The sequence below is a fragment of the Phalacrocorax aristotelis genome, chromosome 25 (genome assembly GCF_949628215.1).
Source record: "Phalacrocorax aristotelis chromosome 25, bGulAri2.1, whole genome shotgun sequence".
NCBI lineage: Eukaryota > Metazoa > Chordata > Aves > Suliformes > Phalacrocoracidae > Phalacrocorax > Phalacrocorax aristotelis.
The window spans coordinates 2,775,483-2,799,775 of NC_134300.1; the positions used below are offsets into that span (position 1 = coordinate 2,775,483).

The window sequence follows — 24,293 nt, forward strand, 5'->3', positions numbered from 1 at the left end:
TGAGTCAGTCCTCGTCTTCGGGCCGGGAGGAGCACCGTCCTTGTGCCTCCCTGTGGCCGTGACCTGCTTCGGGGGTTCCAGTTAGAAGAAACGACGGTATTTTACCCAAGGTCCCCCTTCGTGTGCAGGTTCCTACTCTCTGCTGGGACAAACAGCTGTAGCAAAACCAGCTGCGGGGCAAACCTGGACCCTGTGAGAGCAGAGGAAGCCTCTTGATGCTGGAGGACGTCTTCAGGTGCGCAGAAGAGCTGTCGCCGCCCTCGCTGCTCGAGCGATGCTTGCAGGAAGATCCCTTGTGCTCATGAATCCAGTTATCTTTCTCGTAGAGCTTTCAGGGCTTGCTCCTAATAACCACATGCAGAGAAGTATGTTTTAAATACTTCTAGGTGGCCTCTTGGCCTTGATAGGAGCAAAACACTCGAAGGAGGGTTTGGGGAATGCGGTTTCTTTCGAGATGGCTTCTCTTGCGTAACTGGAAATGCGTGCCAAGTGCTCTGCCTGCCTCGCCGGGGACGTGCGCGGCACGGGGTGACCGCACGCTGCGCATCGCGATGCCTCCCCAAGGTGTGTCCCCTCCGAATCGCACCTGACTCGGCTCGACGAGGGCTTGCGCAACCTCCGAAGTGCCGGCCGGAGGCGCAGGCTCCCCCCGGCTCGCCCTGCCCGGTGAAAAGAGCAGCAAATTCTCCAGGAGCGATGTGAAATGGATTAAAATTTTAAAAAAAAAAAAGAAAAAAAAACCAAACCCAAAAGGCAGCTCAGCGCCGCCTGCGGTAGCGTCACGTCTCGGTTAGCCTTTGCGAGGCGCCGCTTTGCTGCGCGGTTCGTTCCTCTGGCCCCGCGCCACCTGGCGCAGGCTCCAGGAGCTCTGGTGAGGGAAGAGCCGGCTTTTCCGAGCAGGGCTATTGTCCCGAGGCTGTGTACTAAACACTTCTCAACTCCAACGGGTTCCTTTCCCGATGCCGAGGGGGGAAAAAAAACATATCACCCGCCTGGCGTTGCAGTTAACTCTGCGTTTTTATGTTTTCCTGTGTTTATCGCTGCTTAAAAACACATTTTCTGTGTTTAGCCCTTCTGCAGCTGCCGTTGCTGAGGTGGTGCAAAGAATTTCAAGCAATCCTGGGTTTGAGAGCCGGGGTCCCTGGCCGGGACCGTGCTCGGGAGCAGGGGGAGCTTCGGTAGAAACGCTGGGGAAGGGCTGAGTTTCTGCAAGAGCAAGTTAAAAACGCAACTTGTAGGAAGCCTGAACAGCGTGTACCGGCCAAAACACGGGCTGCAGGAGAGCTACTGGAGGGAGTCGCGGCCAAGGGAGGCAGCGCCTCTGTTTGAGGGCGTAGCAGAGGCAGACGCAGGCTGGGTCGTGAGTTCAAAGTCCTAATTCAGCCCAACTTTGTTCCTCTGATAAATGTTTAACCTCCAGTCGCGCTGTACTTGACTGCAGCGCGTATGTTAATGTTTTCCTAGCTTCTATTTTCAGATGCTCTTGGCTAGAATTACTACAAGGGCCTTATATTACCAAAAAGCTGCTATTTTTAAGTGGCGTAAAGTGCCGTTGGTTTGCCTTTTCGTTGGTAAAGCTGCTGGGATTGGCCAAAATTCCCCAGTATTGCACCTAAACCAGCGAGCAGGGGAAAAATGACCGACGTGAGATGGTTTAAATAGGAGTGATTTGGTTACAAGAAGAAACGAAAAGTGGTTATTAACTGGGAAGGTCGGTGAGCACCATTTGTGACAGGCACTTTAGGAGCCTGATGGTTTTGGGGGGTTTCATATAAATAGGGTGGGGGGAGAAAGGGATAGGAGGAGAACGCTGGTCTGGGTTACAGTCCCAGCTGGGCTGGCTCCTATTTCTAGCTTTAATTCTAACCTGTGTGACCTTAAGTCGAGCCTGGCCATTTCCCTGCATCCCCATGAAGCTGTTGTAACTCCAGTCTCCCCTTTTTGCTGCCTTATTACCATCTTGACTCCTTCCTTCCTCCAGCCGCGCACTGGGTCTACAGCTTCTCGTCTCTTTTGGGTGTTCCCCTGCAAATCAAACTGCTTTTCACCCTCCTCGGCAAGTTGTGAGGGGCTGAACGCGCGCACCGGTCCCACGCTGTGTGATGGGACCCGTTTTCACCCTCTCAAATGTTCCCACAGGTCGTCTGAACTGGTGGGCGAACGTGGATCCCAGCTGCCAAAGGCTGCTCCCCCTGGCCACCACGGGCGATGGGAACTGCCTGCTCCATGCCGCCTCCCTGGGTAAGAGCGTGATTTGATTTACGGCAGGTGAAATAACCAACGGGTTCGCTTCAGACCTGGTAACGTGCATCGTGCCGGTGCCGCCTCCCCGCTCCGGGGCTGGGGAAGCGGCTGTGCTGGGAGGAGAGCCCAGGACCATCCTTCGGGAGAGCAGGGCCGAGCGTTTCCCATCCAGTCCCGCGGGAATCCTGCTCGCCCCGGCCGCCGCGGCAGCGGGTGTGCGAGCGGCCGTGACCCTCAGGCTCTGCGGGAGAGGAAGGGGTTGAAGGAAACAGGCTGCCAAAAGCTTGTGTGCTTCTAAAACACCTCTCCCCGTCCATTTGGCGAGGTTCCCCGTGTTTCTGAAGGAAATGTGAAATACCAGAGCCGCCCCTTCCCTCCTCCTGAGCGCTGAAGCTTCAAGGGCCCACGTTTGACTTCATCGTGTCAAGTGCGATGGAAGTAAATCATCTGAGGTTTCCAGACTTTTAAATCAGCAGGGTTGTGCGTTTCCTTTGTATTTGTATCCCAGGCACGGCAAAAGCGCAGTCTCGTTTAACCCGCTCTCATTTTCCCATCACATGTAAAGGAGCGTTTGATTTTGTGAACAAATATTTTGCTGCAGCTGTGGATGCCCGCGCTGAAAGCGGAGGTGGCAGCATCTCCGCTGAGCTGCGTGAAAACTCGCTGCAGGAGCAAAGTGCAGGCTTTGAACCAGGAATTTTGTTACTTAGATGGAGACACTTGCATTTCTCGGCCTCTGTTTCCCGATTTTTCCCGCTTCCCCTGGTCGTGGCAGGCTGTAGGAGCTCAGCAGGTCGATGGAGCGATGCCAGCTGCTGCTAATCCTCCGCTGCTGTTTCTTCCTTCCCCTCGTGCAGGTATGTGGGGTTTCCACGACAGAGATCTCATGCTTCGCAAATCCCTTTACACCTTGATGGATAAAGGCGTGGAAAGGGAAGCCCTGAAGCGGAGGTGGCGCTGGCAGCAAACGCAGCAGAACAAGGAGGTAGGGACCAGGCCGAACGCCGTCCTCTGCGGGGAGGGGGGTTGGAAAGTCCTGGTAAAACATCCCCACGGGTCTGGGAGGTGCTTCTTCTCGTGATAAAGTCGGGCTTGAATTCTGCGCGACCCGCGGTATCGGCCGTGCCACGGTGAGACGTACCCTTCGGTCCGAACTATGGCAAAAAACCTCTTTGCTACAAGGCAGGAAAATTTCTTTATCAGAACTGTGTTATGCTCGGTGTCGATGGGAAAACAAACGTCACCTTCAGGCCTTTGAGACCCACGAGGATGCCGTGGCCGGGCTCGTAGGAGAGACGCAACACCGCGGCGTAGGCCTCGCCAGCGATAAAGATCAGCGAGACGCGCCTCGGCCGAAGCGCGGGGCGAGCTCCTCCGCCAAAACCAGAAATTGGCGACCTTGCCACATGAAAGGGCTCTCAGCGCTGCGACACGGGCTCCCCCCGAAAGCGGGGACCTGGCTCGCTCGCGGTGGAAAGTTACCAGCCGTCCTCACGCGGCGAGGGGCGGCCCCTCCGTGTCGAAATGTTTTTGCGTGCAGGGTAAACTTCTGTTTCCACCTGACGCTGAAAGGTGGTGTTTACTCTCCAGCTTCCTTTTCATTTTTGGAAGGGCGCAAAGATTCCTATCTTGACAGTTTGAAAAAAACACATACTTCCGTTTGAAGCAGAGCAGTTCATAAATAATCGGAGATTTTACTGCTATTAAAAGCATGTTTTTATGCGGCTCTTTAAACTGCCTGCTCCAGAATTAGCTGTCAGCAAAGCGCGGTGACTTGCAGGTCTCGAAAGCACTTGAAAATACTCGGTGTAGGACGTGGTAGGGTCGTGCCCTGGTCGTAGTCCCTGGCACAAGCCGAAGGATCTTGGCGGCAGACGTGGGGTGTGGGTGGTGCAACGGTCCAGGAATTGCAGGTACCGCTTCAGCAGTGGGCTGGAAGTCGAGGATTACGGGCTCCTCCTTTCCAAATAAGCTCTGAGAGAAGCAGCCCAGGGTAGCGGATGGTGCTCTGAATTTCACAACCTGCCCTGGGTGCAATATTCTCCTCCCGTGCTTTGCTTCACAAGCTTTAGATCAGCGATGAAAGAATTCGTGCTGACGACTTAAACCGGGAGCGGAGAAACTCAATTAGTACCTTACAGAGCAAGGTGGAGAGCTGAGCGTGCCACCGGTCGCTTCTGGTGCACGGCTGGAAGGTTTCCTTGGCAGCTTTGAGGACGTAGGATGTTGTGTTTGGATGCTGGAGCTCCGATTGTGGAGCCGGGGAGAGGAGGAGGAGGAGGGTAAGGGTAAGGGTAAGGCTGCTGCCCTTCCCATTGTCTTTCTCGACTTACGACCCGAAATCCAGCAGGCTTGACCCTAGCTTTTTTGCACGGCCTTGTGTTTTAAGGTATTTCTCCCCTTCCTTGGGGTGAACGTGGCTGCTGGTGCCTTTCAGCGCTGGGATTGCGTTGGGAGCTATTTGAAAGCTGCCGAGTTAAGGTAAAAAGGTGTCATCCCTGCATCCGATCCTCGCTGCGGGCTTTGTACGGAAGGGCGGTGGTACGGGAGGCAGCCTGTGCCGCCGGTGGGCTGCACGTGGCTTCGAGCACTGCAGCTTTTCGAGGAGAGGGCCGTGCCCTTCCCTCGCGGTGCCCGCTCGGTGGAGCGCCGTTCCGGACCGCGGTGCCCCGCGTCGCCCGTGGCCCGATGGCGGAACGGGCGTCTTGCAACCACGGTGTGAGGAAACGTGAGTAAAACGGAGGTTTGCCCCTGTGTCGAAATGCCAAAGCCACCCGTGAATCGACTGTTTCTGGATGACGCGGCGCCTTCTGTTGTGTCTTTTGAAGGAAAATAAACTCTAAAGGCAAACCTGTCTTTTAGCTAGTCCGGTTATCTCTGCCCCGTCGCTGTCAGTAGATTATGTCATCTTTCACTCTGGAAGGATTTAGTGTAAGAGTAAAGGTTTCCTCTCAGTCTGTGGCTTGAAATGTTTACTTCCACCCCGCGAAAAGGCAGACTTTCGTTTCAGGCAGGTTATCTCCCCGGCTGGCTCGACAGCACAGACCGGGAACGTCCGCTTTTATGCATAATACACTGATAATTTTTTGCACGGCTCGGTAGAGAAAAGCTGTGGCCGCGTGTATAAAACTGTGCCGCAGAGGTTGGAAAATATTTACTTTGAAGATATTATTTTTTTGTTTATTTATTTTGGGTTTTATTTTCCATTTTCCAGTCTGGTCTTGTTTACACGGAAGAGGAGTGGCAGAAGGAGTGGAACGAGCTGATCAAGCTGGCATCCAGCGAGCCTCGCGTGCACTACGGCACCAACGGGGGCGGCTGCGGAGGGTACGTGGAGGGGACCGAGTTAAAAAAATAACGAGTCTAGATGTAAAAAAACCAGGCAAATTCCTTCCTTCGATGGACAGCTGAGGGTAATTCGCGAGGGCAGGCCAAGGGACGGGGCTGGGGATTGCCGCGTCGCTCCGGTGCGTAGGGTTTGAAGGGGGAGGGCGAAGGGTCGCGAGGAGCAACGAGAGGGGCCGTAAAGCGCCACGGGAAACGATGTAAGTGCTACACGACCCGTCTCGGGGGGCAGTTTCACGGAACGCCGGTCTTTCCTCGCCTCCGTCGTGTTGGTGGCTCCGAAACGCAGCGATAAACGGAAGCTGAGCATTTCTGCAGCGCTCGCTCTGCATTTCAAGGGCGCTTCATCGCCGCAGCCATCCCAACAAACACCGCTGGGGAAGCTCTTTAGATAAGAGTCTCCCAGAAGGGCCAGGCGGCGACGTGCTGTTTCCTGGACACAACCCCTGTCTTAGAATAAGATGTTTTTTAGGATCTCCGTCTAAAAAGCTCAAATTAGAGCCGAGATCAAACTTAATGCTGTTGGCATGACCCGCCCAAGCCTGACTGCCTACAAAGACCCCTTTCTGTTTTCAAAAGCAACGATTAAATACACAAGTAGTGAAAAGGAAATTCCTTTCTCGTCTCCCAAAGCGTTGAGAGCTCCGAGGAGCCGGTGTACGAGAGCCTGGAGGAGTTCCACGTTTTCGTCCTTGCCCACGTGTTGAAGAGACCCATAGTGGTGGTGGCAGACACGATGCTGCGGGACTCGGGGGGAGAAGGTGAGAGTTGCACTCTCTTTTAAAAAGTCTGTGTGAACTGTGCAGGCTCCAGCTGCGTGTTTCCTCTCCGATGCGTGTTTTCACGGGGCGTTTTTGCTCGGCGAGGCCGGATCTGGAATCGGAGGGCAGAGCACGGGGCGCGCCGAGCTGCTGCAGGGAGCCCGGGGTGATCCCGCAGAGGGTACGAGACCGCGCGCCTCGGCACCACGGTCTGATCTTTTGCTATTTCTGAGAGCATCCACCTGATGGGGTTTTTTTTTTTTCTACCTCTTTTGCCCCCACACGTGTGTGTAGAGACGGGAAATTCCATTCCCTGTGTCATATTTTCCACTAGCAGACTTAATTTCCTGTCAGAAAAGATTAATCAATTACCATCATTCTGTGTGCATATTTTAAGTTGTCTTGTGGAGGCGTGAAGAGGGGTTTTTTTTATAGAAAATACAGGTTCATTTTGCAACTGTGTTCCTCCCGATGTAAAACAGATGTCTATTTTGGGTTGTGTTTTTTCTTAGCGGCCCTTGAGCTGGCAGATAATTGCAGGTGAAACCTTGAATGAAGCAAACAGCTTGTCCTGGAACAGTTTCAGTATAAACAACTCTGAACTCGTTAACCTAGTGTGAAAACTAACCACCCTAATTTCTTCCCAGCCTTTGCCCCGATTCCCTTTGGAGGGATCTACCTTCCCCTGGAAGTCCCAGCCAACAAATGCCATCGTTCTCCGTTGGTACTGGCTTACGACCAAGCCCATTTTTCTGCCCTGGTATCCATGGAGCAGAAGGAACCCACAAAAGATCAAGGTAGGTGATTTATATCAAAGTAGCATTTAGAGCAGCCCTGCGGAGAGGGCTTGGGGGTACTGGGGGGTGAAAATCTGGCCGGGAGCCGGCAGCGGGCACGTGCAGCCCAGAAAGCCGACCGTCCCCTGGGCTGCATCCCCGGCAGCGCGGGCAGCAGGGCGAGGGAGGGGGTCCTGCCCCTCTGCCCCGCTCTGTGAGACCCCCCTGCAGCGCCGCCTCCAGCTCGGGGCTCCTCAGCACGGGACAGACACGGGGCTGTTGGAGCGGGGGCAGAGGGGGCCGTGGCGATGCTCCGGGGGCTGGAGCCCCTCTGTGAGGCCGGGCTGGGAGAGCTGGGATTGTTCAGCCTGGCGACGAGGAGGCTGCAGGGAGACCTTATTGCGGCCTTTCAGTGCTTAAAATGCTTATAAGAAAGATGGGGTCAGGCTTTTTGGCAGGGCCTGTAGCGATAGGACTGGGGTGGTGGTTTTAAGCTAAGAGGGGAGAGTCAGGCTAGATAAAAGCAAGGAATTCTGTACGCCGAGGGTGGCGACTCCGGCACCGGCTGCCCCGAGAGGTGGCCGATGCCCCGTCCCCGGGGACACCCGAGGCCAGGCTGGACGGGGCTCTGAGCGACCTGGTCTAGTTAAAGATGTCCCTGCTCGTGGCACTGGGCTGGAGTAGACGGTCTTTGAACGTCCCACCCCCAACCCAAACCCTTCCACAACGGTTCTGTGATCCCAAGGCCGTTGCCGTGTGAGTTGGTGTGACACCAGTTGCCATCAGAGCTGATGCCGTTCCCGGTGGGCGCTCAGGGCTCGGCCGCCAACGCGAAAGGCTCGTCCTTCGGGGCATTTCAAGTGGGCTTTGTGTCCCTTGCGCAGCCGTGATCCCCCTGACGGACTCCGAGCACAAGCTGCTGCCCGTGCACTTTGCCGTGGATCCCGGGAAGGAATGGCAGTGGGGGAAAGACGACAGCGACAACGTCAAGCTGGCCAGGTTGGTCGCCCGCAAACGGGAGCGGTCGCAGCGGGAGGGTGCCTCGCTCCGTCCGTGCCTGGGGGTTTCTCGTGTCTGGGGGAAGGTACTCGGGGTGCGAATCTGTTCGGTGGGGAGGAAACAGCTTTTTCTTTTACGTCGTTCTCTTCTGATGCCCCCGATTCCCGTACGTTTTGGGTAGGGTTGTGCCATCCCATCGGCTTCGCTCCCCCGGGGCTAGAGAGACGATGGCTCCCAACCCTAGCGCTTCACGCGAGGCGTAGCTCAGAATCGAGAAGCCGCGGAGGATCCGCTGCCGTGTTTGTACCCAAAAGGTGCATTTTCCCATTCCTCTGTCCCCGCTCACAGATCAACATCTCTGAGCGTGGGCCACGGGGCTGGGGGGGCGGCTTGCCCTCAGGCACCCCTCCTGTTTTTGACTCGGCCTACGGGCGAGCCGTGCCGTGGTTCGGTAGCGGCGAGTTTCCTGTTATTGAGCCAGAAGGCGGCGGCGGCGGCGGGTGTCGCGGTCAGGGAGCTGGCGGCGTGACTCGGCCGTCATCTGACTTTGGGTTAGGAAACCTAGAAACCTCCAGGATGAACGTATTCAAATTCAGCGCAGGTTTTACCAAGGCGCTGCCTTATTTTGAGGGCTGTGGAGCCAGTAGAAAACTCCGTCCCTGTGTTTTTAGGGGAAATAATTTTTTTTTTGGGGGGGGGGGGGGGGTTTGGGTTTGTTGTTTTTTTTTTTTTTTGACAAGTGGAAATTTTTGAGAAAACATCTTTACTCTTTTCTGAAGTTGTTCTTGTGGAGAGGAGAATCATTTTGAAAGTAGCTCTACTTAGACCTGTGACACCTGCCTTTTTGTTACTTCTACGAGACTATTTGTCGAGTTCATTTTCGTAGCAAGCTTGATTTTGCTGTTCAGGAATCTTCTTATTTATTCCTTTGGGTTTTAACCGAAAGGTTGGGAAGGCTACAAAAACGTTACCTTGTGTGTCGCTGCTGCCTCTGCGATTTTACCCGTTGGGTTAGAACGTGCATTTTAATACAAAGATGACGGGCAAATACTTAAATACGGAGGAGAGAACCTCAGTTATTAAAAGGAAACTTGACTCTAACTTCCTTTTATTTAATCCTTGTTTTAAATTTTAGCGTGACGTTATCGCTGGAGGCAAAGCTGCACTTGCTGCACAGCTACATGAATGTGAAATGGATCACGTTGCCTTGTGACATGCAGGTAAAGAGACAAGGAGTATTTTCTTCACCCTTCAATTATTTAAACCTCCTTTCTGCAGGGCAGCAGCCGTGAAGCCGTCAGCCGGCCTGCTCTCCTTCACATGAGGTCTGTGCCTCCAGAAACTGCACCCAATGCTCTTCTGAGCAGATAAACGACTGTTTTTTTTTTTTTTGCGCCTGCGCTTTTTTACCCGGAGCTTTTTGCGCCCGTTTTTTTTCCTCTTCCTGCGAACTGGGAGCACAGCCCTCGTACGTCCCGCGGGGCGGCCTGCTGTGTAGGTGGCTGGCAGCGAAGGCGACGCTGCTCCGCTCCAAGGCAAACGAACTGCTGGTTTACGGCCACCAGAAGCTGCCTGGAGACGCACGGCCCGACTGTAGATTTCCTGAGGCCTTGCCTCGGCAGGAAAACTCCCGTCCGCTTCCCAGATCTCCGCGGTGGCGCGTTGGCAGATGGTGGCAGCTGCCTTGGCAGCAGGAAGGGGGTTTATTTTCCCCCTCCCCGTTTTAGGAGAAAACTCCCCGAACTTAAACGTGAGCCGTTCTGGTCTGTCTGAAACCGGAGGCGTCGCCTCCGTGGCAAAGCTCGAACGGTGGCGTTTTGGTTGTGACCTCCTTAACTGGCGCCGTGCTCTCAGCGCTTTGCTTCGAGATGCCGTAACCCGTCCCCGTCTCGGCCGTATCGATGTACGAACCGTTGATGCGAAGGCTCGGGGGGTGCCGTGACCCCAGGGAAACGGGTGCCAGCCGCGCCTGTGGGTGACCAGAGGGGGAATTCGTGGGCCCCCTCCTCACCAGTAGCACCCCCTTCTTCTTCTATAGCTTCTCCCAAACCTCTAGCAAGTTCGGACATTCACGGATGTGCGGGGCGGCCGCTGGGGACGTGTCACGCAGAGCGTGTTTCAGTGTCTCCTCCGTTCTCCGTGCAAGTGCCTGCTCTCTTTCACCTTCAGCGTGAAAATTCTTACCCGAGGAACTTCCCGGCCTCTGACGTACGTGTTTTCTTTCTCCCTAGGCGCCTTTGGCCCAGCCGGAATCCCCTACAGCCTCCGCCGGCGACGACGCTCGTTCAGCCGCGGAGTCGGGAGAGTCGGACAAGGAGTCGGTCTGCAGCAGCTCCGCCAGCAACGGCGGCGGCAGGGGTTGCAAGGACAAGGAGAAACCAAAGAAAGACCGAGAAAAGGATAAGGAAAAAGATAAGAAGCGGGCAGACTCGGTCGCCAACAAGCTGGGCAGCTTCGGCAAGACTTTGGGAAGCAAGCTAAAAAAGAACATGGGTGGCTTGATGCACGGCAAAGCTGTCAAGGGAGGCGTGAGCAACGGGCAGGGAGATACCTTGGAGAAGAAGAAGAAAGGGTCCTTGAAGTCAAGGAAAGGCAGCAAAGAGGAATCTTCCCAAGGAGATTTGTCAGCTCCTGTGGAGAAAACCTGCCCGGGCAAAGCAGCCCCCGAAAAGCCGTCGGACCCCTACAAGTACAGCAACGACGTCAGGCTGAGCCTGAGCATCCTCCGGGCTGCCATGCAGGGAGAGCGCAAGTTCATCTTCGCCGGCCACCTTAAGACCAGCAACCGGCACCAGTACCAGGAGGAGATGATCCAGCGGTACCTTCTGGATGCCGAGGAGCGCTTTATGGCCGAGCAGAAACAAAAGGAGGCGGAGAAGAAGGCGCTGGGCGGCGCTGCCCCCACCAAGAAGCTGGAGCCGGAGGCAAACGCCCCCAAGGGCGAGGAAGCGATGCTCAACCCCGCGTACCCCCAGCCTCCCCCTGCGTACGCCATCCACGCCCCGGATCCGGCCGTAGGCGCTAAAATAGCAGCTTTTCCCTCCGGCTACTCGGGCGTTTTCACCTTTCCCAGACCCTCCATGGCCAGCAGCGTGGAAGGGTCGCATCCCCCCAGCTATCAAGACAGCAGGCGGCAGGTAGCCGGGGGTTCCTGCAGCAGCCTTCCTCCCTACGCTACCTTACCCAGACATTGCCCCCAGGCGCGGCCGAATCCCTACCAAACCAGCCCTTCCCACCTGGGGAGATTCTCCCCCACGGACACGGACGTCCATCCCACCCACCCGTCGGAGGGCGACGGCTCCGCCGGCCTCCCCCCGCACAGCAACGGCTACAGGGAATACCTTGAGCAGGACAGCTCGCAGAAGGGAACGCCAGCAGACAAGACGAAAAGCCGCGTTCTCTATAACGTTCAGCAGACCAAATGCAAGCAGCCGAACTGCAGTTTTTACGGGCATCCAGAAACTGGGAATTTCTGCTCCTGCTGTTACAAAGAGGAGCTCAAACGCAAGGAGCGGGAGGCTCTAGTGCACAGGTTCTGAGCGCCCTGCCCCGGCGCCCATCTTGGGACCCATGAAAGATGGGGAATGCAATAATATATATACATATATATATTATTATTTTCTTTTTCAAACCCCCCCCCCACGCTCCTCTCCCTGCCTGTGGAAGGAGGGAGCGGGAATTTGGCCGGATGGGCTGAGAAACGGGATTCAGCGGGTGATGGAGGTGATGCAGGAGGGTGGCGGGAGGGAGAGGGGGCGAGAAAATCCAGCCCCCCACACACACACACAGACCCCCCCTCCCGGAGCCCCGGCGAGAGGGAGGAGGAGGAGGATGCTTTTCAAGAGGCTTCTGCGTGCGAGGGGTGACCGGGCTTGGCGGAGGGCGTGCGAGGGGCGGAAGCGGAGGGGGGGGGGTGGTTTTTCAAAATGAATTTAATAAACCAGACCAAAGCTTTCGGGGAGCAGCACCCCGCCGGGTCCTTCCAGCCGGACCCCGACGTCGCCAACTGCCCCCAGTCGAGCGAAAACGCCCCAGCAATTTCACTTTGAGCGTCACAGACCTTTTAATTGACAGATTTTATTTTTTTTTTTAAAACACTGTTTTTATTTTATATCTCTTTTTTGCTGGTACTGAGCGAAACTTAGTTGGAATCGGACATTATTGGGCGGAATTTTAGCGGAACTCGTCCGAGCCCGGCCCCACCCGACGCCTCCGAGCAGCGGGCTCGCGGCGCTCTCCTTCCGACGGGCTCCACTCTTGTCTTTTTTTTTTTTTTTTTTTCTTCTTCTTCTTCTTAAAACGTTATTTTTAAACTCTTTCTCGGGGCGGGAGGGAGACGGAGGGGGTGGTCACAGTGCTTGAGTGGTTTTGAGGTTGTGTTTCTTTCGTTCCTGCAGAAGCACTGTGCAAAACCGTTCTGTTCGCAGCGCGGTCGACCCGGCTTAGTAAGAATTGAGGCGAGAAACAAGGTCAGTGTCTCCACCCAGCAATAACCACCGGCGTGGGGAGGTAGAGAGGGCGAAGAGCGCCCCGCAGCCCCCGGGGGGGTAAATCCGCAGCGGGCTGCCGGGCGCTCGCAGCCGGACGCGGACGCGCGCACCCGCGGTAACTCTTTCTACTTGAGCAAGCTACTTCCGTACTACCTCTGTTCTGCTGAATCGAATTAACTCGGCTCCATTTTGCTGAGCCACGTAACTGACCTTAGGCTGAGGAATATTAAAAGCTATTTTTGATAATAGGGCTAAAGAGCGAAACGTTCAGAGAAAAAAAAAAAAAAAACAACAAACAAAACCCGTCACTAACGTTACACACTCGATTATGGTCCACTACGTTCCCTTCTGCCCCCGTCCCAGCCCCTGCGGCGTAGGATGAACCCAACGCTCCCGCTCACGTCGTGCAGGGTGGGGTTAACTTTAGCACTGCAGTGTTTGCACAGACCTTGGGGGGGTTTTTTTTTTTCCCCCTTTTTTCCTCTTTTTTTTTTTTTTTTTTTTTTTTTTTGTAACTACAGCTCCCAGCCCGGACCCGATCCTGTATACAGCGAGGTTCAGCGTTTTACCACGTGAAAATAAAACATGGATTATACCGATAACGCAAAGCTTTACAACATTCCCTCTTTTTTTTTTGGTGGTTTTTTTTTTTTTTTTTTTTTTAAAACTTTTGTTTGTTTTTCAGAAGGCACCAAACTATGCAACCCCTTCCCGCGCGGCTCCTGCCCGCTGCCCTTCCCGGGGCGAAGGGACGAGAAAACCGGGCAGAAAGTGTACTTAACGCTGGGGAATCACCTGAAGCCTTATCCCCACAAACACACTAAGGCTTGGTTCTAACGTACAACTGTTACCAGTTTAATGTAGACCTAAAACCCCACAAATTAAGGCCTTTCCCAGAGGAGGCGGCCGCGCGGGGTCCTAAGCCTGGCTCTAACCGTTCGGGTCGAGCCATCGAAGCGGCTCGTCAACGGATTTAAATATCCCGGCAATGGTTTCACTCTGATTTCACATGTTCTCTTAGGTGGTTTTTTTTATTGAAAGGCCCGGCCTAGACAAGCCTCGCCCAGCTGCTGCCTGTGGCCGGGGGTCGGCACCTGCTCCCGTGGGCGTCCGTCCCTCGGGGGGCGAATCTTTTCCCTCCCGCCGCAGGAGTGCCGCTGGGCTTTAACCCGGGGCCGGGACCACGCCGCGCTGGCCCCGCAGCCGCCTCCTGCTTCACCCCAAAATATTACGGTGAGATGTTCAAAAAAACAAAAAGGCAAAGGAAATCCTCGCCGCGCTGGGGCCGCTTGGTTTGTGCCCCAAATTCGGCCCCTTGGTTTTGCTGTCATGGGAGCGGCGGCTTCACTTCAGTCGCGGGGGATGCTCCGGGCCCCCGCGGGAGGAGGGGAGGCACAAGGCGAGGCCTCGCCTGTGGTTCCCGCTGTTCTGGGGGCGATTTCTCCCCATTTTGGTTAACTCATCCTGCCGCGGGGCCGAGCCCGGGGGCGCCGGAGGTTGCGGTGCGGTGGGGAGCGCCTGGCGTGGGGTTTGGGACCCCCCCCCCCTTCGCTGGAAGGCGGCTCCTTCCCGGCGCTCGGCGGTAACGGAGCGCCGCCGGGAAACCTCGGGTGCCAAAACAGCGGAGATTCTGGGGAGCTTTGCTTAAATCTTGCAACGGTGACGGGGATTTTTTTGGGGGGGGGGCGAAAAGCAGGTTTGGCCGGGCGCTTTGTGTTCTTATTATTGAAGTTTGGCTGTTTGGGGGTGCAAACCTGTCCCCACCCTGCGGGCACCTGGAAGGGAGACGGGAATCGGGCTCCTGCGCCACCCCCCGGCCCTGCGGTTAAGGAGGAAAAGGGCAAAACTCGCCCAAAAAGTCGTTCTCCAGGTCTGGGGGTGGGGGTTTGGACACGCGGCCCCGGGGGGTCCCCGCGCCGGGGAGGGGGGTTGCAGGTTCGTCGGTGCCCGGCGCTGCCGGATTTTACTGCGGTTAGTGGAGTTTGGAGGTTTGGGGGTTTTTGAAACCAAATTGGGGGTGGGGGGACCCAACTGAACTTCAGGCAATGACGAAAAAATCTTTGAGGAGTATTTTTCCTACGAGGGGCAGAGTTTGAGCTCTTCCCCCCGCGCCCCCGGAGCCCCGGCCGCAGCCGGGTCGCGCCAAACCGGCTGCGTTTCTTCAGAACCACAAAGGATTTTTTTCAGGTCATTTTTGTTTCCTTTATGGTGAAACTAATTTTTTTTTTTTTTTTTTTTTTTTTTAAGGGACTATTAAAGACAAATTCTATTTATTGAAAGATTATATCTACCATCCGCCGGTTATAACTCACGGACACACTAAAGCCACTGCCTGCGCCCTCTTTTCGGGCCGTGGGACTAGATATTTTTCTGGCACCTATTTTTGTAAAGCGGGGAGGGTTGGGTGGGAGAGCGACAGCGACTCGTGCTCCAAAGCCCCTTCTGTGGAGGAGAAGCCCCACAACCTGCCCCCCGGGAGGGGTTTTCCCCCCCCCTCGGCCGGGGGCTGCGCGGAGGGGATGGGAGGGGGAGGCTGCGACGCCGGCCCGAGGTCTTAAAATAAGTGCACTTAATGGTGTCGGTGGGAGGAACGTTGCTGCCGTCGGGCCCTGGGCGCAGTAAAGATTTTCTTTAAGGGTGCGCAAACCCCGTTAACGAGCATTTTATTTTGTGGAAAGACCATTTACCTTCACTGATGTTACCCGGCCCCTCCGTAGGGGAGGCTGACGGGACGCTTTGGTTATCACTAATCCTGCGAGAAGTGACCTGAATTAATTCTGCCATTGTTTTATTCACAAAAGACACCTTCTTTTTTTTTTTTTTAAATTAAATATTAGGCTGGTGATATTTTATTTTTCCTACTCCTCGCTGTAGCGAGCACTAGATGGCGCGTCGCAATCGGGCTGTACACCGCATCCTTCGTTTATGCTACCATAGATTCACTGACAATAAACAACGTTCAACTAATGAACCCCAGGGCAGCGGCCGTGCCTCTTTCCTCCGCCTCACCCCGGGCGTCTCCCTGGGGTCTCGGCCCCGGCGGGCTCTGGGTGCCCCAGCCCTTCGTGCCCCGACTCCCCTGCCCTGCGGCTGCTCTTCCTCCCCGCCTGCGTTGAGTTATTGGGTTGTTCTTGGCTCTTTCTCCACTGCTGAGCACAGCACCCCCTTTCCTTCCACCCCCTTTCCTTCCACCCTCTTTCCTTCCACCCCCTTTCCTTCCACCCCCTTTCCTTCCACCCCCTTTCCTTCCACCCCCTTTCCTTCCACCCCCTTTCCTTCCACCCCCTTTCCTTCCACCCTTTTTCCTTCCACCCCCTTTCCTTCCACCCCCTTTCCTTCCACCCCCTTTCCTTCCACCCCCTTTCCTTCCACCCCCTTTCCTTCCACCCTCTTTCCTTCCACCCTCTTTCCTTCCACCCTCTTTCCTTCCACCCTCTTTCCTTCCACCCCCTTTTTCCTTCCACCCTTTTTCCTTCCACCCTTTTTCCTTCCACCCCCTTTCCTTCCACCCCCTTTCCTTCCACCCCCTTTCCTTCCACCCCCTTTCCTTCCACCCTTTTTCCTTCCACCCTTTTTCCTTCCACCCTTTTTCCTTCCACCCCCTTTCCACCCACCCCCTTTCCACCCACCCTTTTTCCACCCACCCTTTTTCCACCCACCCTTTTTCCACCCCCTTTCCTTCCACCCCCTTTCCTTCCACCCCCTTTCCTTCCACCCCCTTTCCTTCCACCCCCTTTCCTTCCACCCTTTTTCCTTCCACCCTTTTTCCTTCCACCCTTTTTCCTTCCACCCTTTTTCCTTCCACCCTTTTTCCTTCCACCCCCTTTCCACCCACCCCCTTTCCACCCACCCCCTTTCCACCCACCCTTTTTCCACCCACCCTTTTTCCACCCCCTTTCCTTCCACCCCCTTTCCTGGGGATTGGGGAAGATCTCCTCCTTTTTAGGAACCAAATTCAGGCTATTTAAAGAAGAACCCCACCTCCCCCCCCATCAGGACCTTTCCCCGCCGCTGTTGGAGCTCCCTTCCCCCCGGCTGCGGTGGAAGGCCGGCACCCAGGGACGCTTTGACAGCGCGATGCCCCAGCGAAGCTTTTGCGCAGCACCAGGACGATCCGGCTGTTGGCCGGCGCGGGGCCTTTTGGCTGCTGAAGCTTAAACGGGTGCAAAAAGAGGAAAATTCGCTGTGATTCCGTTCATCGACAGCTACAGCCTCAGCGCTCCGGCCCCGGGGCTGCGAGCAAGGAAGGGCGGCTGCGTCCTCGCCCCCCCCCCCCCCCCCCAAGGCTGCGTTTGGGGGGTTTTGGGGCTGGTTGGAAACGCGTATCGCGGGGACACGGGAACCCTTTTGGGGATGGGGGAGCCGGGAGCGGTTTCCCACCGGATTTCTCTGCGTGGGGGGGTTTCTATTCCAGCTCCCGGTGCTTTTCTTCCTCGCAGCACTGGTGGGCGGCCACACCGTGCCCAGTGCCACGTCGGTGCCGGGCTTGCCCACGCTGGCCAATTTTCCTCTGGTTTTTGGGGCGGCCTGGGCTGACCCTGAGCTGGTGCAGACGCTGCCCTTGTCTTGAGAGCAGCCCTGGGTTAAAGCCCTGCAGGAAATTCCTCTTATCCACCAGGTGCCGGAGCCAAAGACCCAGCCAAGCTTCCCCGGGATGCTCCGCTGGGGTGACTTTCCTGCAGCAGGAAAATTGGGGTGCATGAGCTGCAGCCACCAAAGCTGGGGCTGCCCCAAAAATCAGCAGGCAAATACACCTAAAATCAGTTTTTTAGCAGTAGCACATGCTCCAACTGTGCTGGGTTTCGCTTGAGCCTGGTTTGTGCCAGGGTTTGTCCCTGCCTTGTGCTGGCACCGGTGCCTCGGCTGCCCCGGTGCTGCCCCGGCAGGAGGAGCTGAGCCAAGAAGGTTTGGGTTTTGGGGTCCCCAGGGTTTCATGGCAGCGGGGGGTGGCAAACACGGCCCCAGGGCCACCATCCACCTGCCGCCAGCAGCGGGGTCAGGGCCCCGCGTCCCTCGGTCGCCTCGGCGGGGCTGAGGCCGGCGGGAGCCAGGCCGGCTTGGCACCGGTGCCGGCGGCGCCCTGGTTTTTCCGGGGTTGGGAGGAGAAGGCCATGCTTCGGCGATGACTCACGGAGCAGCGCCTTCCTCCCTGGCAGAGCTGCCCGGCCCTGAACCAAGGAGCGGCCGTGGGGGGGCCCTGCGCCAGCGGGACGGGCTGGGGGGCACCCAAAGGGGCTGGGGGGGCTGGGTGTACCCCTGCTGCGCACGGCGCCGTACGACCCTTGGCTGGTGAAGCATCGCTCGCGGGGTGCCCGGAGCTGCGCGTACCCCCTCCAGCGCCGTCCGTCCCTTTTGGGGTGCACAGTGCTGTACCTCCCCCGTCCAGTCATGGAGCTCCGGGCCGTGCTCCTGGGGGTCTCCCCGCCTTCGGGGGGCGGGGGATGCGGGAGCGGGGGATGCGGGAGCGGGGGATGCGGGAGCGGGGCAGGGGATGCGGGGGTGGGGGATGCGGGAGCGGGGGATGCGGGAGTGGGGCGGGGGATGCGGGAACGGGGCAGGGGATGCGGGGGTGGGGGATGCGGGAGTGGGGCGGGGGATGCGGGAACGGGGCAGGGGATGCGGGAGCGGGGGATGCGGGAGTGGGGCGGGGGATGCGGGAACGGGGCAGGGGATGCGGGGGTGGGGGATGCGGGAGCGGGGCGGGGGATGCGGGGGTGGGGGATGCGGGGGCGGGCAGGGGATGCGGGAGCGGGGTGCGGGAGCGGAGCGGAGGATGCGGGGGCGGGATGCGGGCGCGGGGCGGGGGATGGCGGGGCCGGGGGGCGGGATGCGGGCGCGGGGACCGGGCCGGGCGGTGGCGCTCGGGGCTCCCGGGCTGCTCCGCTCCGGCTCCCGCCGCCGCTCCGGGCCCGCCCGGCCAAAGTCCCGCCGCCATGAGCGGGGCCCCGGGCAGCCGCCGCCCGGCCTTCCCCGGCCTCCCAGGTAGGGCGGGGGGCGGGGGGGCGCGGGGAGGGGGCCCGGGGTGCTCACGGGGCCCCCCGCACCCAGCGCCCCGTCCCCGCAGGGGAGCGGGTGCTGGAGGAGGCGGCGGGCGCCCGGCAGCGCTGCGGCGAGGGCGACGGCTCCGTCCCGGGGACGCTGCTCTGCACCGACCGCCGCGTCGCCTTCCTGCCCGCCCAGGTGGGACCGGCACCGGCACCGGGCCCCGGCCCGCACCCCCGGCCCGGCCCCCCGGCCCGCACCCCCGGCCCGCACCCGGCCCGGCCCCGGCCCGCACCCCCGGCCGGCACATCCTGACCGCCACCCATTGCAAACGCAGCTGCACCCCCCCACCCCAGCTGCACCGCTGACCCCCCACCCCAGCTGCACCCCCCACCCCAGCTGCACCACTGACCCCCACCCCAGCTGCACCCCCCACCCCAGCTGCACCACTGACCCCCCACCCCAGCTGCATCCCCCCACCCCAGCTGCACCACTGACCCCCACCCCAGCTGCACCCCCCACCCCAGCTGCACCACTGACCCCACCCCAGCTGCATCCCCCCACCCCAGCTGCACCACTGACCCCCACCCCAGCTGCATCCCCCCGCCCCAGCTGCACCCCCCCACCCCAGCTGCACCACTGACCCCCACCCCAGCTGCACCCCCCACCCAGCTGCATCCCCCACCCCAGCTGCACCCCCCCACCCCAGCTGCACCGCTGACCCCCACCCCAGCTGCACCCCCCCCACCCCAGCTGCATCCCCCCACCCCAGCTGCACCACTGACCCCCACCCCAGCTGCATCCCCCCACCCCAGCTGCACCCCCCCACCCCAGCTGCACCCCCCACCCAGCTGCACCACTGACCCCCCCCAGCTGCATCCCCCACCCCAGCTGCACCCCCCACCCCAGCTGCACCACTGACCCCCCACCCAGCTGCATCCCCCCACCCCAGCTGCACCACTGACCCCCACCCCAGCTGCATCCCCCCACCCCAGCTGCACCCCCCACCCCAGCTGCACCACTGACCCCCACCCCAGCTGCACCCCCCACCCCAGCTGCAACCGCTGACCCCCACCCCAGCTGCATCCCCCCCACCCCAGCTGCACCGCTGACCCCCACCCAGCTGCATCCCCGACCCCCCAGCCACATCCTGACCCCCCACCCCAGCTGCGTGCCTCCCCATCCCATCCCAGCCACATCCTGACCCCCACCCCATCGCAACCCTGCTGCACACACCCCACCCCCACTGCATCTCTGCCCTATCCCAGTCCCATCCTGATCCCATCCCAGTAGCATCCCAGCTCCGTGCTGGCCCCATCCCGGCTGCATCCTAATCCCTGCGCAGCTTCATCCCCACCCCAGCTGCATCCGACCCCATCCCAGCCCCACCCTGACCCCCCGTCCCAGCTGCATCTGCACCCCCTCCCAGGGGCATCCCAGCCCCATCCCGGCCACGTTCACCCAGGGAACCCCTCGCTGCAGGACGCGGTAGGGGATGGGGGGCAGCCACGGGGCCCAGCACCAGCCTCCCAGATCCGTCCCCACCACCCTTCCTGGGGTGGGGAGGGGGGGATGCGCTGGGGGGGCTTCCAGCTCTCCCCACTCTCCCGCAGGCCCCCGGCTCCCGTGCCTTCCTCCACAGCGAGTACGACGTGGCGCTGCCCTGCATCCGCAAGCTGGTGGCAGGTAAAGGTGGAGGCCCCGAGCGCTGTGTGATGAGTTGGGCAGGTCTCAGCCGGCGCTGACGGCCGCCCCCTCGCCCGCCGCAGCCAGCAGCTTCGCCAAGCCCAAGGTGCTGACGGCCGCCTCCCCCCTCAAGTTCATCCCCGAGGAGCTCGCCGTTTTCTGCCGGGATTTCCGCCTGCTCCGCTTCCACTTCCACGAGAACGGCTTGGCTCCGCAGGCGTTTCGGGTAGGCTGGGGGGGCTGGCGGTTATGGGGGGGGACAGGGAGGCTTCGTACCCGACTCTGGGGCGCTCCAGGGCTTTTGGGGAGGGGATTTGGGGGGGGCGGCTCATGCCTGGCCTTGGCCCCTCTCTGCAGGTCGCCAACGCCATCGCCCAGGCCCGGGAGGCGGCCGCGTGGCTGGGGGACACCGGCGAGGGACACGATGGCTGGTCCTGCCCTGCCGAAGCCCCTTTGGAGGAGGAGGAGGAGGAGGAGGAGGAGGAAGGCTCTGCTGCCACGCTGCTCTTCGAGAGCCTGCACGACTGGGAGAAGGAGCTGGAGCGCCTGGGTGCTACGGGCTGGAGGGTGAGCGCCGTCAACGAGCGCTTTGACATGGCCCCCAGGTACGGCCCAGCCGGGCGCCGGGGGTCTGTGGGACCCCAGCACCCCACCCTGGGGGGGCGGAGCATGAACCGCCCCGAGGGGACCGGGGATGGGGGCGAAGGGGTGGGGGGAAAATCCTTCCCTCTGTCCACGGTTTGGGGATAACACCCCATGAACCACTTGAAACAGCACCCTGGGATTTGGGGGGTGCTCGGGGGGGCACCTGCCCCACGCCCCCGCTCTGCCCACAGCCTCCCCCGGTACCTGTGGGTGCCCAGCGGGCTCCTGGACCACGACTTGAAGCGAATCTTTGCCCACTTTGAGGAGCGCCGCGTGCCTGTGAGTGTCCCAGGATGGCGATGGGGTGCTGGGGGGAGGCCAGGGATGGGGATGTGGGGTGATTTGGGGGGGGTGTCACCCCATCTCACCCACAGCGCCTGTGCTGGCACCACCCGGGCGGCAGCGACCTGCTGAGAGCCGCCAGCTTCCACGCAGCCTCGGAGCCGGGCAGCGAGGATGTGAGGTGAGTCCCGCTGGAGGGGTCTGGGGGGGGTGTCTGGGGGTGCTGCCCCAACCCAGCCCCACCCGGGGGGTCCCTCTCCCCCCCCCAGGTGCCTGGAGGCTCTGCTGCTGGGGGGCCGGGGGCCCTGCGTGCTGGCCGACACCGCCGAGCTGCCCACCCTGGCCGACATCCAGCTTGCCCACCTCAAGCTGCGGGCGCTCTGCCTGCCCGGTGAGCGGGGACGGCGGGGGGGAAATGCTGTGGGGGCGACCCCCCGCTCACTGCGGGGCTCCTTCTCCTCCGCTGACCCCCCCCATCCCTCGCCAGGCGCAGCGGCAGAGGAGAAGTGGCTCTCAGCCCTGGAGGGAACGCGATGGCTGGACCATGTCCGGTGAGCGGGAGGCGGTGGGGGCTTTTTTTTGGGGTACAGGGTGGTGGCAGAAAACCCTACCCTAAAAACACCCCACCCCCCAGCCCCCCATGGTGAACAGTCCTCCCCCACAGCCCGACCGGCGGCTGTGGGGCGATGGGGGCGTTGTGGTGGGTGCATGAGCGTGCCGGGGTGGGCTGCAGACCCCTGGGGTGAGCTGCAGACCCCTGGGCAGGCGGCCATGGCATTTTGGGGTGCCCTGACCCCACCACCACCACCACCTTTTGCCCCCCCAGCATCTGCTTGAGAAAAGCCGCCGAGGTGGCATCGCTGCTGGCGGGGAGACGCTGCTCCGTCCTCCTGCAAGGTATCACCGGGGTGGGGGGAGCACCGGGGTGGGGGGGGGTGGGGGGTGACACGCTGGGGACACCCCCTCACCACCTCGTGTCCCCCCACCCCATGCAGAGCCGTCGGACCGGGACCTGAACTGCCTGGTGGCCTCGCTGGTGCAGCTCCTGGGGGACCCCCACGCCCGCACCCTGCCCGGCTTCCAGAGCCTGGTGCAGCGCGAGTGGGTGGCAGCCGGGCACCCCTTTCCCCGCCGACTCGGGCTCCTGCGCCGCGACAGCCCCCGGGAGGAGGTGAGCGCCGCCCCATGCCCCCGCCGCCCCAGCCCCGTCACCGGTGGGTGACGTCCACGGGTGTCCCCCCCCGACCCAGGCCCCCGTTTTCCTGCTGTTCCTGGACTGCACGTGGCAGCTGGTGCGGCAGTTCCCGGCGGCTTTCGGCTTCACCGAGGCCTATCTCCTGGCCCTCCACGACAGCAGCTTCGCCCCTTACTTCAGCACCTTCCTCTTCAGCTGCCAGCGGCAGCGGGGCCGCGGCAGCCCGGTGAGCTGCGGGGGATTTAAGGATGGGTTTGGGGATGGAGGCGAATCCTCTCCCATCCCGCCCGGCTGCATCCAGCCACGCCATGCCTCAGTTTCCCCATGTGCGTCCCCCGTTTGGGGATTGACCCCCTCCTCCCCATGAGAGCTCCCGTTTCACCCCTTCCCCTCCCCGCAGCACCCGCCCCGCAGCCAGACCTACACGCCGGTGACCGGCTGGCGGGACCCCGCTGCCGGCGTGCCGAGGGTGGGCAGCGCTGCCTGCAGGCTGCCCGCCGTCTGGGCCTGGGGGCTGCGCTACAGCCGGCAGCAGCGGGCCCGGTTCAGGAACCCAGCGGGTGCTGCTGGCACCGTGGGACCCCCCAGCGCTGCAGACCCCCAGACCCCGGGCAGGGTGAGTTGGGGTTTGGCTTTGGGGGGGGCTGCACCGCTGGGAGGGGATGCAGGCATGCACGAAGCCCCCCTCCCCACTTTCACGTTCAATTTGGGGTGCTCTGCGTGTTAAATCCCTTCCTGGTGCCGTGTGCCCCCCAAAAAGTGCCTTATCCCTAACTGCGGGGCTTTCCCCCCACCTTTTTTCCCTAATCCCTATTTTTCCCACCCATTTCCCAGCCTGACGACTCCTGGCCGGGGGCCGGGAACGTGTTCGTGCTGACCAAGGGAACGTTGTCACCCCAACCCTTTCCCTGGCGGAGCGGCCGCCCCCCACCACGCCTGTCCCGCTGGGCCCCCTCCCTGGAGAGCCTCGGTGAGTGGGGGGGCGGCCCGGGGGGGAACCGGCCCCCCGCACCCACCCCGGGGGTGCTGCTGCCCTGCGCCGCGGGACCCTCCGTCCGGCTCTGGCGGCGCTGCTACCTGCGGGGCCTGCCCGAGGCACAGGTAACGCCGGCTCCGGGCTCGGGGGGTCACCCTGATGGCGTCGGGCTGGTGAAGCGAGGGGAAACTGAGGCACGGATGGGGGGCCCGGGTGGGCGCAGACCCCAGGGGTTCCCGCTGCGGAGGGGATTTCTTCCTCCTCAGACACGCCCTGCTGCTCGGGATGTGGGTTGAGGATGGTGTGGGGGGTCTGTCCATGTCCCCCCCGACCGTGTCCATGTGCCCCCCCGACCCTGTCCATGTCCCCCCGCCCGCGACCGGACACCTCGTCTCCCCCCAGCGCGGGCGCTTCGCCCCGTCTCCGGCCGGCCTGGCCGAGGAGCTGACGCTGCTGCAGGACCGGCTCAGCGCCTGGCAGGCGGCGGGACCCCGCACCGAGCCCGCCGGCAGCCCCCTCGCACCCTCGCGGTGAGGACCCCTGCGATGGGACACCCCCCCGTGCTGTGGGGACACACGGCTGCAGGGGCAGCCCCCCTCGGTGCGGCTGTGGGGCGTCCACACCTGGGGGTCCCACCAGCCAGGTGGGGTTTTGGGGGGACCCCCCAAAACCACCCTGCGCCTTCCACCGGTGCCTTTGACCAGTCCCTCACTGCCGCCCTCCTGCCCCTCGCCGGGGCACAGGGCTTTTTGGGGCCAGATCCTGCTGTGCCGCCCAGCTGCCGGTGCCCGGGACGGAGGAGGCAGAGCCAGGGGGTCCCCAAAAGCGCCCCCCATTCTCGCCGGGCATGGCGGTTTCTCAGTTTTTCATTAAATTCTTGCTACCTCCAGAGCGGCTTTGAGGAGCTCAGGG

General features: G+C 60.5%; 2 protein-coding genes across 6 annotated transcripts in view; both read left to right on the top strand.

The window, feature by feature from the left end:
- The window catches only part of OTUD7B (OTU deubiquitinase 7B), a 35,609-nt gene extending 22,702 nt beyond the window's left edge, over positions 1-12,907 (top strand). For all 3 annotated transcript variants that reach the window (XM_075075475.1, XM_075075472.1, XM_075075473.1), the window contains 8 exons: positions 2,140-2,241; positions 3,102-3,229; positions 5,459-5,571; positions 6,223-6,350; positions 6,998-7,147; positions 8,011-8,125; positions 9,261-9,345; positions 10,357-12,907. In XM_075075475.1, coding sequence (XP_074931576.1) covers positions 2,140-2,241; positions 3,102-3,229; positions 5,459-5,571; positions 6,223-6,350; positions 6,998-7,147; positions 8,011-8,125; positions 9,261-9,345; positions 10,357-11,664 — 2,129 coding nt within the window. In that variant the 3' untranslated portion in view covers positions 11,665-12,907. The remainder of the gene's footprint in view (positions 1-2,139; positions 2,242-3,101; positions 3,230-5,458; positions 5,572-6,222; positions 6,351-6,997; positions 7,148-8,010; positions 8,126-9,260; positions 9,346-10,356) is intronic.
- Positions 12,908-18,428: 5,521 nt separating this feature from the next.
- On the top strand, positions 18,429-24,270 carry MTMR11 (myotubularin related protein 11). 3 transcript variants are annotated; one of them, XM_075074860.1, is made up of 15 exons: positions 18,429-18,597; positions 18,680-18,795; positions 20,211-20,283; positions 20,367-20,509; positions 20,641-20,888; positions 21,120-21,207; positions 21,303-21,391; positions 21,480-21,601; positions 21,698-21,761; positions 22,037-22,107; positions 22,206-22,381; positions 22,500-22,631; positions 22,806-23,021; positions 23,240-23,506; positions 23,784-24,270. In XM_075074860.1, the coding sequence occupies exons 1-15, from the start codon at positions 18,549-18,551 to the stop codon at positions 23,913-23,915; spliced, it is 1,986 nt and encodes a 661-aa protein (XP_074930961.1). In that variant the 5' UTR covers positions 18,429-18,548; the 3' UTR covers positions 23,916-24,270. The 3 variants fall into 3 exon arrangements, with proteins under 3 accessions (XP_074930961.1, XP_074930962.1, XP_074930960.1); XM_075074859.1 differs by having other exon boundaries at positions 18,430-18,597; positions 22,461-22,631; XM_075074861.1 differs by lacking the exon at positions 22,500-22,631.
- Positions 24,271-24,293: the final 23 nt, after the last annotated feature.